The sequence below is a fragment of the Caloenas nicobarica genome, chromosome 22 (assembly GCF_036013445.1).
Source record: "Caloenas nicobarica isolate bCalNic1 chromosome 22, bCalNic1.hap1, whole genome shotgun sequence".
In the NCBI taxonomy this organism is placed as follows: domain Eukaryota; kingdom Metazoa; phylum Chordata; class Aves; order Columbiformes; family Columbidae; genus Caloenas; species Caloenas nicobarica.
In genome coordinates, this window is record NC_088266.1 from 4,544,121 (window position 1) to 4,559,309 (window position 15,189).

The 15,189-nt window shown below is 43.1% G+C and overlaps 1 protein-coding gene across 3 annotated transcripts in view; it reads right to left on the minus strand.

Moving 5' to 3' along the window:
- Positions 1–13,280, minus strand: part of SLC25A33 (solute carrier family 25 member 33) — a 25,954-nt gene extending 12,674 nt beyond the window's left edge. For 2 of the 3 annotated variants that reach the window (XR_010607408.1, XM_065649779.1), the window contains exons 1-4: positions 13,187–13,280; positions 5,603–5,782; positions 1,806–1,883; positions 261–361 (exon numbers count right to left, since the gene is read on the minus strand). Coding sequence is in view for 1 of the 3 variants with exons in the window: in XM_065649779.1 (XP_065505851.1) it covers positions 261–361; positions 1,806–1,883; positions 5,603–5,782; positions 13,187–13,236 (409 nt within the window). In the remaining 2 variants the exon portion in view is untranslated. Of the gene's footprint in view, positions 1–260; positions 362–1,805; positions 1,884–5,602; positions 5,783–6,055; positions 6,115–13,186 lie in introns of those variants that run through there. The other variant, XR_010607409.1, reaches the window with a different exon arrangement.
- Positions 13,281–15,189: the final 1,909 nt, after the last annotated feature.

The window sequence follows — 15,189 nt, forward strand, 5'->3', positions numbered from 1 at the left end:
TGTCAGCCCAGACTGGTGTGTTAGGTCCTGGACAGCCAGACTGAAAGTCCAGTTCCCCCTTACAATTCATTCTATTTGTTTCCTAACTATTGAGAGGGATAGAAGAAGTCTTGTAGCAACAACAGCCTGGAATAAATAAAGAATTAAGGTGTGTCTCAGAGCTACACAGATACCAATGCAAGTATTGCCTGCAGTTGGTGAGGGGCTGGACACTGGGGTATTGCTGCAGACCGTACGGAAGATGAGTTACAAATACATACCTGCAGAACCTGCAGAACAGATATGCACAATGTTGCTGTTGGGCACAAAAATGCCATTAAATCGCTCTTTGGCTTTGGAGTAACATGCAAAATATACAGCTCTGTCGGGGGGGTGGAAAAAAAAAGCAGCAATGTAATACGCACAATGTCAAATTAGACATTACTTTTCTTCCTGCCCCCAAAAAGCAACTTTCTTTCCAAAGAGGCCTCCATATGATTGCTTCCATCTACAAAGACATGGTTGTTGTTTGTTTGGTGGTTTTTCTCTTCTCCTTACATGACAGTGCCAATATCTGACTTGACACCCACAGGGTAGAAATATTTTAATTCTACACCAAGTCTGAGATTGGAGGCAATATGGTCACTTTCCCACTTGGAGCCCATGTTTTCCATAAATTTGTTCTGCACTGTAACTGCATTAGTAGCACTTTGTGCTTTAACCACTTGACCCTGGACTGAAATGAAAGAGTTTTTACACACCTCTAATCCCTACATAATGCATAGGAGTAGACGAAACTCAGATGATCTGCAACAGCCGAAGTAAGAAGTTGTCTGAACCAAATGCGTTCAGATCACAGCTCCTTGACGTGAACTGCTAAAAACAAGTGGCTATTGGTGGCTACAATTTGAGGATTTCTATAAAGTACCTTATTCCAACCTTATGGAAGAATATGAAGGAATACAGAAGACAGCACGAGTAAGGTGCATGAAAAAGCAGGTGGTTTTGGACTCAGATCTCTGCTGCAAGGACTACCTGTACAGAAATAGGATTCCCCACTTCTGGGGGGAACATTCTACCTACTAGGCAAGAGGCCAGAGAGGGAGTACACCACTCTTCCAGTTCCTTTTATTTCAGGCAGAGAACATCTGCCAGTTTCCCAATTGCTAACACATTTTGACATTTGCGAGGCACAAAGATCTTCAGCCCTGCCAAAAACTGGAGTGTCATAGGCATTTGTGGAAACCATTTAGGTGCCTGCAAGACTTCCAAATACAAACAAACTTTGTAACTACTTTTGTTGGTCCTGTTTAACAAAAAAAAAAAAAGGGGGGGGGGAAACACACAGAGAGCTGTTGTATGGCAGCGATGCAAGTCTTTCCCCCTCAGGTACAGTTCTTCATTTGAGAATTTAGGCAATCAAGGACCAGATAGGTACTCCCATCCCTTGGCATCTAGCTCCTACTCGGTGTTTGGCAAGTATTTTATGTATTCGCAGGGAAGCAGCACATCATATTAGAAAAATGCAAATACTAATCCTACAGATTTTCTGCATGACTTTCTCTTGTTTTCTCAAGCGCATGATAAGTGGCTCTTGCAATGACTTGGAATTTAAGTGCCTCATTTAATCTGCACCTTCTAGTGTTATACAAGTGTAAAGCAGATTTTTAAAGTATTTCTTGGTATGTATACTGTGCAGTATGCATGCACAAATCTCAGTTTACAGATGGGACAACTTCATGACCTATTCTTTTGAATCACAAATGCACTGCAACATTTGAGTTGGTACCTTAAATGTGTCTTTTAGCAATAGTTTAACTATTTACCTTGATGGTGCAACTCCAACCAAGTTTGGACCCAGCCCTCGGAAGAGTGACCTTGGTCCTTCTTTCTCTAGAATTGACCTTAAAATAAAAACAAACAGGGAAAAAAGTTAATATTTGGGTTAAAAGTTATGCTTCTTGTTCTGTCAGTCAGTCAAAAGAACTGTACAAAAGTAATGACTATTAATTGTGAAGCTGTTAGCTTTTAAGCTACATAATATACTTGAAGATCAGCAGAATTATATACTACTGGATAAAAGCCACTATACCATAAAATTTCAGTGCATTACAGGCAAATGTGTGTCTTATGGCACAAGGTTAGGATTTCCTTTCTTTGAAGGCAGTCAGGAGAATCCATGGATTCCATTTTCTCCAATCATGGAGAATCCAGTGATAGGTGACTCTGATGAACAAAAGAATATTTTTGGCATTCTCTGTATCTAAGCAATTCAGGAGTTTGCTTCCTGTATAGAGACAGGAAAAATGAAATATTTTTCCCTTTTACAATTACCTAGTTCTGTGAGTTTTTTTTCCACGCAAAGTGAAAGTTGAATGTGGCAACCATACTAGAAGCTATGTCTCCCCAGGGAGTTCAGGGATATCTGGTTTTGAAGGCATTCAGAACAGTTCCCATCACCTTACCCAATTCAAAACAGTTCCCATCATCCTACCCAAGTAAACTCCAACTACAGAGGTCCTGCTGTGAATCCCTGCCAGGACTGGACTTGACGATCAGGTCTCAAGCAGGAAGATCACCAAGTGATGCTTTCCTGCAGTTCTGCAATTGCTACAGCCCAGGTTTCCCACACCATTTCCACCCATTTTCCCTCACACAAAGGCACACTGGGCTAGGACTTCCTTGAAGAAGATAAACTGTTTGGGTAGCTTCTCCAGCAGCTGCCAAGTTCTGTATAACACCTTGCTAAGCGCCTCATTAAAAAAGACTTATCTTACAAATTCCTTGGACTGCTCACAGCAGACATATAAACAAGTACTAAAACAGCCACCAAATACTAGCCAACAGCCAAGCATTTACCAGTGAAAGCCAGGTGCAGTCCAGTAATTACTGAGACTTCAGTGCGCAACCTGCTAGACAGCAGCCCTCTTAACTGAACTCACCTGGTGAACATCATGCAAGAAAATCCAGATAACACCAGGCTCCATGCGTAATTCACGTGCCCCTGGTAGAACCACCAATTTTCCAGAATTTGCTTTCTAGGTCATTAGCACTGTTGAGCATGTTCCCCACAGATTCCAAAACCAAGCTCATTAGACAGAAGAAGATCTAGGAGCTTCTGAAACGCTGCTTCTGCAGCAGAGTTGAACTTTCAGTGTAAACTCCAGGGTTGAGTGTCTCCAAGGAGACAGATTCACCAACTACTTGTTCTTTGTCACTTAACAGTCACGACTGCAGATTCCAGCTGGGGTGACTCATCAGAATCTTAAATGGATTAGACAAAAACAGCCTGTCCTTCTGGAGCGCTTTCTGTTCAGCGGCAGGTTTAACCTGCCCTCCTGAGTACCTACTTTCTTTCTATTTACAGTAGTTAAGGGGCTTTCATACTCAACACCTCTAACTCTTACAGAGCAATTTTATATGTAGGGCTCTAATTTTCACAAAACAGAAGGCCCAAGTGATATCCAGTCTGGCAATGAATGCATGACCAGGATTGAGAAAGACATGGAAGAGTAAATGCAAAAGACCTGACTTGACTTCTTTCTTTATAACTTTGTATTTTATCAGAAAGATCATAATCGATAGCATTATCTGTTCTTCCTAGACGCTGCCTGCAAGGAAATGACAGCATAAATATTTTGCTCTCATTTCTCAATCCACTGGAGCAAGCAGGTTGAAAACTTGGTGATACATGCAGCTAAGCAATTCCTGAAGTAAAATGAAATTAAGATCCTACTCACCAAATTTAATGAGCTTAATAAACATATTAAGAGGCTGACCCAATTTTAAATTATTTCCTCTCTCCCTAAAGAAAAAGACGATCCAGAAAAAGATGGGCCACGAGGATGAATTAAGGGCCTTGTGCCTTGAAGTTTTCACTTCTTTAGTTACAGCTGCCTAAAGTCCCATGCTGCAAGGTGAAAAGACAGCAAGGGAAAGGAGATGAAAAATCAACGGCAACTGGCGCTACCTCACGTTTTCAGTCACGAATTGCTCTAGACTCACCTCTGAATAGACAAAGAAATGTTTGGCAGGGGAAAGCAGCACTGTTTACAATACAGAAACTCAAGTCCCAGAACGACTCTAGCCAGATAGTTCTGCAGAGAATTTGAATTAGCACTGTACTGTTATATAACTGTGCAGCTTCTCCCCAGGCAATCTGCCAAGCGTGTTGGCCTTACATAAAACCATTCCGCTTGCTTTGCTAGTCATTATTTTCTTTGGCATTTCTGCTACCTGATCTAAACAGGACCTCTCTGCATCACCCTGCGGTGCTTAATGATCCAAATAAACTCAAGCCATTTGCATGAGGTCTGAACCATAAGTTTGTGGTGCTTTGACATGAAATACAGTATGGAGATTTGGACTTCAGAATTGTTGGTAAAACTATTCAGCAGTTGTAAGTTAGATGATTTCACATTTCCTCTTCTTTATCAATACACGTGAAAAGGGAACAGCTGGAGCATCAACTGCTGCAGTCTGTACCACACAGGAGGCTTTCAGAGATCGTGGGTAATACAGGTGTAGATGGGATTGATGCATAGTAATAACTGGCAAAGACAACATGTAATAGCAAACAGAGCTCATTAAGTCAGCTATAGCTCAGGAAAAGATAATAGCTTCCAAGACTCCAATTAGACATTATATTTTAGTGAGACTGCTTTTGCAAAATGTGTCCTTCCCTCACTCCCATAAATTTGAGTCATAGATCATCCACACAAGAGTGCAGACAAGCATAACTTTAAATATATCGGAACACAGGATTCTGGAGGTGATCTGGTTCAAACCCACGCTCAAAGCATGGCCAGCTTCAAAGACAGATCAGGGGCTGACACCCATCACTAAGCGCAGAGAATCAGAAATCTTGTTACAATGCTGATCCATTAAGGTGAAGGAAAGGCTACAGGCCCTCTCTTTTATATGATGTTCCAAAAATACAGCGCTTTAAGAGAGAATTAAAACTTTCCGCCATCAAACAGGTGAATAGCACGGCCACCAGTAGGAACAAGGATCTCCACTAGCTGCTCAAAGCAAACTGAGAATGGCTCCAGGAAAAAGACCACATATGTGGCTTATTCAGTCCTCCAATCATTTGCAAAGAATCGACCCCAGCAAGTAAGGATTACCTGTTCCAATGCTCCAAGGAGCCAGTAAACATGATTACTCTCAATAAGAGACACAGATGACACTTCTCAGTGTTGAAAAAGAGAAAAAGCCCTTTCCTCCAGAATATTTTCTGTGATAGTTCCCACAAGCTAAGGCACATCAAGAGTTTACAGTATGTCCTATGTATTGATCCCTAGGAAGTCATCACGATCAAAGAGCCTAAATGTGAGGACGCCATTTAAAAATAACATCTCCAGACACTTATTCAAATCAATTCACTTTGGAAAGTTTCTAAGTGCTGGCAGCAAACTTCTGTGAAGTTCAAAGGAACGCTCGGGAATCCTGAATATGTATGTGTTTTTAAAATAATAATTTATCTTTCTACTGTTGAAGGAAGAAGCCAAACTGACAGGAATCCTTCCAGTGTGAGTCTGGGGCAAAATTTGCATTCCATGTTTGCAAAGAAGAATTGAAATTCACATCACTGGTGTCAAGCAACAGGAGGAGCAGCACTCACTTGAAAACACTAAAGAGTCCAGGTGATACAGATGTTGGCCTGACCATTCCTTCACCACTGATGGTCCCCAGCTGGACTTGTGGGTAGTAGACAGCCCGGAAGGCCAGCTTGGAAGATTGGAGCCTCGTCTTTATTACCTCTAAGGGACATGTAAAGATGGCACCAACTGTTCCTCCGCATCTGTAAGACACAATTTAAACAGAAGATAGAGTCAGAAAAATCACAGCCGCACAGATGTGTCAAATCACAGCACAGCATATAAATAAAATCTGAAGACTTGTCTCAAGTTGCTCTACATTGTGGACAAATTATTAGGAAGCAGGTCAGTTTTGGCATGAGGCAAGGGAGACTGTTCCCAAGCCCTGGGGGAGGAGAGAGATGGTTGAGAAACTGTTATAATGATCATGTGTAGCGATGAGATTAGTAAACACAAAGATGATACCCAGCACTAACAAAAATCCCTGAACGATCATCTGCTGGTCCCGTGTTCTGCTGGAACTTGGAATTCTGCCTGTCAAAACTTCAGAGGCATCCACGTTTCAGAGGCTGTTGTCCTAAACAGATGTACCCTTGGATGGATTTTTCTTATGGGAAGCAGGAAGCTGGCAGATGAGAACAAGGACACTATAGACAGAAAAGACAGCCATATAATTCTTCACCATTTCAGTACTTGTGATTAAACCAGCCATCTACAGAAGCAGCAAATATCAAAACTACACAAGTTAGGCCCTCTTAAAAACAATGGATATCAACTTTTTTTGAGGAGTGGGAGAAAGGAAGCTGCAAGGATGAGAGGGAGGGTGGGAAAACAGAATAACATGACAGAAAGCTACTAAAGAACAGAAATCCCATACACTGATAACAGAAAGACAAAAATGAAATATACACACACACACACATATATACATACACATATAGACACACACATAAGTATATAAAGAAAAAATAAATGACCCTATAGTAGGCATATACTCATCTTAATGTAGTTAGACTGAGCCTCAGAAAAAGCACAATAATACAAGGCGTACGAGTCCTAATTTTTCATTGTAACCAGTGATCTCGAAAGCAACTGGTCAAAGTATTTCTCTCTAGTGCTGTTCCTCTTTGGTAATTGAATGTCCCTTCTGTCAAACTTCACGATTAAACATAATGCTAAGGTTAGCTAAAAGATACTGTATCTAAATTTTATTAATCAAATACATTGGGATTTAGGAAGACTTAACTAAACATTTCAGTCTTTTTCCAAGTGTGTTTACAACTGAACCTATTGATTAGGAAATCTTTTATTTGTTTATACAATTGCCAAAGCATGTGATTCCTTCAAAAACCCATGTTTGCCATTTTCCTTAGAAAACACCACAAGTCAACAACTTAACTCTCTTTCAAATTAAGGTGTAATTGTAATTTAAGTAGTTTCCCATGAAAGGGAGATGAAATTTAAAAAAAAATCCTATCCTTTGTCTTGCATGTAAAAAAATAAAAAGTATTGCTTGCTAGAGTCATAAGAAGTTTGCATGCAATACTTTGGGAACAGAGATCCATAAAAGGACATTAATAACGGTACTACTGCATATTTTCTAAAGCCCCATCTATACATGAACTATTTTACTAGGAGAATATTTTTTTTAAAAAAAAAACACAAGGAAGAGGGCAATTAAAGAATGGCAGAAAAATCCAAGCTGTACAAAACCACTAGTTTATAAATGCTTTATCTGGTACAGCTTGTTTTGCCTGCTGAAACAGTATGTCTTCTATCAAACACTAACTATTCTTTCCCCAAACCCTTTCATTAACAGCCTGGCCACCCTGGCTGTACAACCACAAAAATCAAGGTTCTTTATAAGGTTCAAAAGACCACATGGCTGGGGAATACAACTTCCTTCTTGTGTTCTGCAAGATTCTGTCCAAGTACATGATCACAAACACTGTGCTTTTCAGATACAAGTGCATCTCACAGAAGAAACTGTGTTTTCACTGAGACCAGCAATATGATTTAACAGCATACTTCAGTGAGTTTACCCTCCAAGTTCTTGCTTCTTCCTCTTTGCTGCTGAAAGGCAAAAAATCTAAACTAGGGACAGTCCATATATCCAAAGTGACAGATACTGTAAGAAAGAGCTTTGCCTTCACCCCTTTCAAAGCACTTGTGCTTTGACTGTTTAATAAAGTCACAACGTTGTCCATGGAACTAGGTACACAGCAGCTGAAATTGTGTCATTTGGCTCAAAAATGACAGTGTTCACAGAGACCTTATCAGGCCTCTGCTTATTTTGTGTAGGTCTCTGATTACTTTGTGTACTGAAGCAGGGCTTGGACACGAGCCTTCTGTTGCGTCAGTACTACTCTGGAGGACATCGCTTCTGTTTTATCCTTCTCCGTTTTGTCAGGTGCATCTCACGTTGCTCACATTTCTCTGAAATTAGATCCTGGGGCAAAACGAGAGGTCAGGAATGGCTTCTCCAGCAAAACCTTTCCTGTTCCCACAGCTCACACTTGTTGCTCAGAGCGGGAAATGTTTTGAGGGTCCCTCTTGCAGATCCCCACTGCCACCTCTCCTACTACGTACATCCAATACAGGCACAAATATGTACAATTAACACCTGATTAATCAACATACTCAAGGGAAACTGTAAGTCTGGGAATTTGCCTTAATTCTCAATTCATTTATCTACCAATGCTTCACTACTGTGTGCTCCCATCTTCAGTCCTCATTTATTTCACATTTATGAACATTAAACCAATACTTTCACAGTGACAATTCATACGTTCAGAATGCTGAAACTCCATTTGCTGTTTCAGAACTACCAGCTGCTCAGTCCAGAGTGACATCTTGCCATACAACTTTTAGCCTGTCTGGCATATTCCCTCCTGCATCAGCTGTCGTCTTGCCTTTCTAACCCACTCCTTGCCTTTCACCCTTTTAGTTTGATAATCCAGTTAATTTACGTAGCCTTTAATATTTAAGTACTTCTGGTAATGCATATGCAACCCTCTGATATTTGAGACAGTGAGTTAATATTCTGCATCACTAGTTTTAGCCGCTCAGAGTTTATGTTGTCAGTGTGACATCTAAGAGGAATTTCTAACAGGAATTTCTGAATGTCAACAGGGTGCATACATTATGTCCCAAATACAAATACACAGCAGATAGTTCAAGTAAGGACTTGGATGTATTGGGCAGCATTTTCAGCGGAGCTGATTTTCCTCCACATGGGAATTCATAACCTGGTGTTGCTCTATGCCCTAGAAAGATAGCTGAAAAATAACACACTGTGCATAAAAGAAACACTTTGTATTCCTAGGGTGCTCCAAATGCCTACATCTGGGAAGAATGGAAAAACAACAAGCCTTATTCAGCTGAATAAACAGCCATAAACCCTGAAAGATTCAGGCTACAGATATACAGCCTGATAAATTTCATTTGGGAAAATCTTATGCTGCAATCAAGGCAAAACCTCAAAGTCTTCATGCTGGATCGAAGTGGGTTTTTTTGACACATCAGTGCAGAACGACAGTTCCATAGATGTTAAGCGGTGTTTTTTCCACAGCCTCTCGAAAAAAATCCCCAGCAATGTCTAAATCTGTCCTTAGTCAAAAGAGAAAAACCTCCTCAGAAGCAAAACACTATGTTAGAGTATCTTGAACAGGTCACACAGCAAGCATATCACAAGAGGTTCCCAGCTACGCTCTGCATGTATCACAGACAGAAAATCTCTTCAATGCGAGACACCCAACAATCCATCAGCTTTGGTCTGTCACTTACTGCCAGAAAACCAGTATTTGCACCTCAGGCTTTGAATGCCTCCTCATGTATCACTACAGCAGCAAAATACAGTTCTCTGCCTTGTGGTGTCCAAACCAAGGAACTAAGGAAACTCTTGGCCTAAGAATGAAACGTACTTCGTGTTTATGGAGATACATAATGCGCTAGACCTTAAAAGCCACAGGAAAATTATTTTTTACTTCCATTAAAAGAAAAACTGTTTAAAAAACATGCCGAGGATCTAAGTCTCAAAACCCAATTCCATTTTTTTCTTGCTGCCAGCTTTCTATCTTTACAAAGTCCACCCCCAAGACACCAATGACTTGCACTTGAAATAAACTCTCAGCACCCACTAGTGCAATTGATATAGATGTCAAGAATCTTAATTAAGAGTAGGGCTTACTTAATCTGTCCTAGATTTAATCACTGAGCAATATTCTTAATATGAATAATAACACAATGCTGAATGTTAAAGGAGTTCTGCAAAAAAACAAATCAAAACAAAAAAAAGCATCTAAACCCTTAATGATCTTTCAGCAGAATACCTCTGACTTTAGCAAGATCATGGGCAAAGATGATGAGCTGCTTGGTTAGAGGAATCATAATTTAATCATAACTTACAACCCAGCATGACACACAGTACCTATAATGAAATCAAGATTAAAAGTTTGTTCCCAGTTTTTGCTCTTTGCCAGTTCTACGAAGGGCACTGCAACCTCTAAATACCACTTCTTAAGAAATCCCTGGAGTAAACAGTATTACTCAGCTGGGAACACAACATGGAGTAACCTCTGCTGCAGATTAGTCCAGAGTTTTTCCCAAAGAAAAACAAGCAACAACTGCACTGACTTCAGCAGGGAGGCACGAACCCAGACTCGTAAACATGCTCACGTCTTTTGTGCAACTCGGGCATCATTCTCTTTGCTGCTTCTGAAATCTTCCCTGCCCTCAGGGTCACCTTCCCCCAAAATGCCAAGAGCTTTGGTCTGCTGCTGCCAGCAGTGAACCTTGAGAGGAACGAATAGGAAGAAAAGAAAGCCAATGAGTCTGTCTGCCTCTAATATAAGTCTCTTTCAACAACTGGAGAGCACTTTCAAATATTCAAGCGCATTTCATTACTCCTACTCTCTGAAGTATTGAACACTTCTATTCTGTTCTGGCCATTAAGATTCTCTGAGGCTGGCCTGCCTTTTTTGTGCACACACGAGGATACTGTATTATGTCTTCTTAAGCTGACGCCGCAGCCCATTCTCCCCTTCACAGGAAGCTACTATAACACAAATAATGTCTCTATCAAAATTATTTCAAGTGAATGGGCTGCTCTTTATCTGCAAAAAATACTTTACAATTGAACAAAGGTTAGCATTTTACATTACTTATATTCTGAACTTCTTCTGCTGGAGAGGTAATTTTATCCAGGGTCCTGGCTCTGCAAACAGCTTTATGTCACAATACAACCTGTTTATTATTACAGTGTTCTCTGAAAGGAAGTGCAAAGGTAAAGGTGTTTGAGGGACCAAGAAAGGACTTCAACAGAGACTATTATTCAAGCACTACCACACTAAATTCTTTCTAAAATTCCTTCAATGATGTAACCGATGTAGCAAAATATTATCACAGCTGAGCTCCTTTAACCAGGTTTTATTGAGCAGGCATTCTTTACCACTGCTTCTACTACAAACTGAAATGTGAAAGGCACACATGGCACAGAACCTCATATCTAACATGATTTGGGTTGCCAGCTTGCTTATCAGCTGGCTGGTCTAGCCCCTCCAAACATATCACCTATTTCCTACTACATTTCTTATACGTAGAGAAAGGTGTTTTCATAGCTTGGGCAACACTTCGAAACTGATGTTCGATTTCTTGTCCTATCCAGCGAGCCCTAAGAAGTCTGCATTTCTCACTTGAAAAACAGAGATAATAGCGTTAGTAGTTATGTACACAGGATATGGAAGTTCAGGGCCTTGAACAAGGAACCACTCTGAAATAAACTGGATGGTGGGCGGCTGGACCAAACACTTTAGCATTGCCTGGTGCACGAGAAGACTACATTTGTTGTCTCGTTTTCCCTTCTGTAACATCACAGCAAGATAAACCATAGCACACTTTTCCGTGTCTCTGTAAATAGCAAGATATGCAGAACAAGAATGAGGTCCAGCAACAAACATTTAAAGGCCTGTACACCCTAAAAGACCACCTCTTTCCTCTATGCTGTATTTTCATCACTGCTTTAGAAATAGATCTATCTTATTATCCCAGAGTGGTAAGAGGGATATTCCTCGCTGTGTTTCCACTCTTTCCCCTCCATTCTCTCCCAAAAACAGATTGGACCTGGTGACTTCCCAGGCACGCTGCAGAAAATGGTTGTTTGGCAGGATCATTAGAGAAGCTGGAGGGCACATGAAATGAGTAAGGAAGATGCTGATCACTCAGTATTAGCTTAAAACACTAATGAGTTTAAAATTCCTATTCATTTATGGTCTGATGAGTTACATGAGGACACCTAGAGCTCTGCATAGGCATTACTACTACCCAAACAAGTTGCTTGTGTACATTCGTGTCCAGTTTCTGTCACAGGCTCCAGATATTACGCTAATGCAAGAGGTGCAGGGGAAAACAGAACTTAATACACAAAGTTCAAGTCCGCAGAATAAGGTCAGCGCCTCTGGAAAACTTAACTTTGTTTGGTTTAATATTATATTAAATGAACCTACCGCTCCAGGGACATGTCAGAGGAGACCGAAGTCTCCTGTTTAGCAACAGAAGAAACAATGGGCCACTACTAAACAGATTTAAACAAGCAATGGGTTTCATGCTGGCTTCCTAACTATTGTCAGCTGATGAGCTCTACACAATATTCTACTACTTACATCGTTGAAGCCATTAAAAAATATTACAATTAAAGAAGATTTCTACTATCACATTACAGAAGATTTTTTTTTTAAATTATTTTTAATTTACACCATAAAATGATCTTACTGGACTACTATCAAAATTACTGTAATAAGTTAATCAACAAGGCTTTTGGGGAGGATTTTTGACTGGCGGTTTGTGGCTTGGGCTGGGTAGAGTTGTTATTTAAGCTTTTAACACAACAAAAATACGAAGTTTACAGCACTTTACAAGAACTTAAAAGAAGTGGCCCGGACCAGGACCTTCTCTGTCTGTCTTCCCCCATTTTGGAGTACTTGCTTTTCAGTGTACTCATACGGATCAGGCAGTTACGCAGCCTCCACTATTAACTGTCACCTACGCAGAGCTTATCAAAGTGCTGTGCAAATACTCATGTTCCGTGACAAAACCAAGCTCTGGTCCACCAAAAAGCACGAAGCCTGCAGTCTGGACAACGCTTTTTGGCTGACATCCCTCAGCTCCTGCTCCATTCAGCAGAAGAGGAGGATTCGGAGTAAAGTGTTTCATTTAATAGAGCTGGATGCCACAGCTCTGCAAGACTTTGAAATTATATATAGCTAAATGTCACAGCGGCGCAGCTAACCCTGCCCAGTGCTGACCTCAAGTCGTACCGTGATCCCTCCTTACCCTTCCTGCTTGGCCTGCTAAGGATGTATTTTCTAAATCTGGAAAGAATCGCCCTTCACACACAGAGCCAGGACGGAGCCGCCCGGCCGCCGCTGAACCGGCTCCTCAGGGGCTCGCGGGGCCGTGAGGGGACGGCGGGAAGGCCGCGGGCTGTGCCCGCCACCCTCAGCCTCTCTCCCCGCGGCAGCCGGCTCGCCCCTCACACGAGGCAGCGGCCGGGCGCCTCTCCGCCGGCCGCCACCCCGCGCCCAGCCCTCCGCCGCGCCGGCCGCACTCACCCCCCGGCGAAGAGGTGCAGCAGCGTGTTCTCCTGCGGGCCGCCCGCCATGGTGCCGGTGCCGCCGCCTCGGGCTCCGCCGGCGGCAGCTGCAGGCGGGGGCCGGGCCGCGCACCAGACGCCGGCGGGCGGCGCGTCGTGCGTCAAACGGCCGCGCGGGACGTCACGGCGCGTAGCTCCGCCCCCTCCGCCGCGGCGGGCGGGGGGACATGCGGCGGGCGGAGCGGTGCTGCGGGTCAGGAGTTCGATACCGGGACCCGGGAGTTCGGTAGCGGGGCGGTGTGTTGGGCATTCAACCGCCAAGGGGTCTTGGGAGGCCAGCACAGCAATTTATCGTAGAATCATAGAATGTCACGGATTGGAAGGGACCTCGAAAGCTCATCCAGTCCAACCCCCCCGCCGGAGCAGGAACACCCAGATGAGGTTACACAGAAAGGTGTCCAGGCGGGTTGGAATGTCTGCAGAGGAGACTCCACAGCCTCCCTGGGCAGCCTGGGCCAGTGTTGTTACCCTCACTGAGAAGTGTCTTCTTGTATTTAAGTGGAACCTCCTGTGTTCCAGTTTGTACCCATTGCCCCTTGTCCTATCATGGTTGTCACCCAGAAGAGCCTGGCTGCATCCTCCTGACACTCCCCCTTTCCATATTGATCCCCATGAACGAGTCAGCCCTCAGTCTCCTCTTCTCCAGCTCCAGAGCCCCAGCTCCTCAGCGTTTCCTCACACGGGAGATGCTCCACTCCCTTCTGCATCTCCGTGGCTGCGCTGGACTCTCTGCAGCAGCTCCCTGTCCTTCTGGACCTGAGGGGCCAGAACTGGACACAATATTCCAGATGCAGCCTCACCAGGGCAGACTAGAGGGTCAGGAGAACCTCTCTGACCTACTGACCACCCCCTTCTAATCCCCCCCAGGTACCGTCGGCCTTCCTGGCCACAAGGGCCCAGTGCTGGCTCATGGTCACCCTGCTGTCCCCAGGATCCCCAGGTCCCTTTCCCCTACACTGCTCTCTAAAATTTATATGTTCATACATTTCAGTTAAATCTAACACATTGCAGCAGCTAATGTAGGTTTCTTGGGGAGTTACCCGGACTGGCTATGAACACTTTCCTGCTCTGTTCTCTATTGGCTGTAGGGTATGAAACCACATTTCCCAATGTGTCCCCACAAAGAATGTTTAGGAACAAGTTGCAAGCTATGGAGAGTTCGTACGATGTCAGTAAAGTAGCTACAGGCTGTGTATGGACAGCACTGCCCCTAAAGAATCCTAATTAAAGGGGCGGACTCTGCCATAACATAACACCATACTGGCTGGAAGCAACATTTTGATTAAACCTGGACATTTTCACCTGATTGCTCATTCTGAACACAAAGGTGTGTCCGCAGAGCCCTCTGGTGGAAGCACCAGCCGGGAGCACAGAAAAGTGCTCTTTGTTTTTCACCAGGTCACTGTTTAGCAGCTTCTGAAAATAACAAATGCTAAGGTGACAAAATTGCTCTTCCCTCCCCAAATCCGAGGTTAGCAGGGCCTTTGCTAGCCTAGGTGATCAACAGCTTAATGGTTTTCTATTTTACCTGGTGACCAGTTCTCCAAGTGAAATATACTGTTTACCCTATGGCCAGCTGCATAGTGGAAGCAGTAAAATACACCAATACACTAACCTGATTGTCTTGCCAAGCTCATTAAGGAGTCCGTTATACAGGATTCCAGCTGGACGTGTTGACCGGGTAGCCCGATCATGCTCCAAGCTGCATGAGAAGCCTGTTTGCAAGAGGTTACTGCTCCAGACGTTTATGCCACCTGCTTCTGCATTAGCTAGAAACCTATTCCCGGAGCACAGTCCAGCCTGGTTTGTATTTGTGGGCCAGAGGACGTTGTATACATTAACTGGAGCAATGCATAAGCCAAATTTGCACGTTTTTTCTTAGCCTGTCTACCTTCTAGGCTCAAGGATGCTTGTCAGTGCCCAGCAGAGAGCAGTGTAAGAGCAGCGTTGGAGGCACAGCCA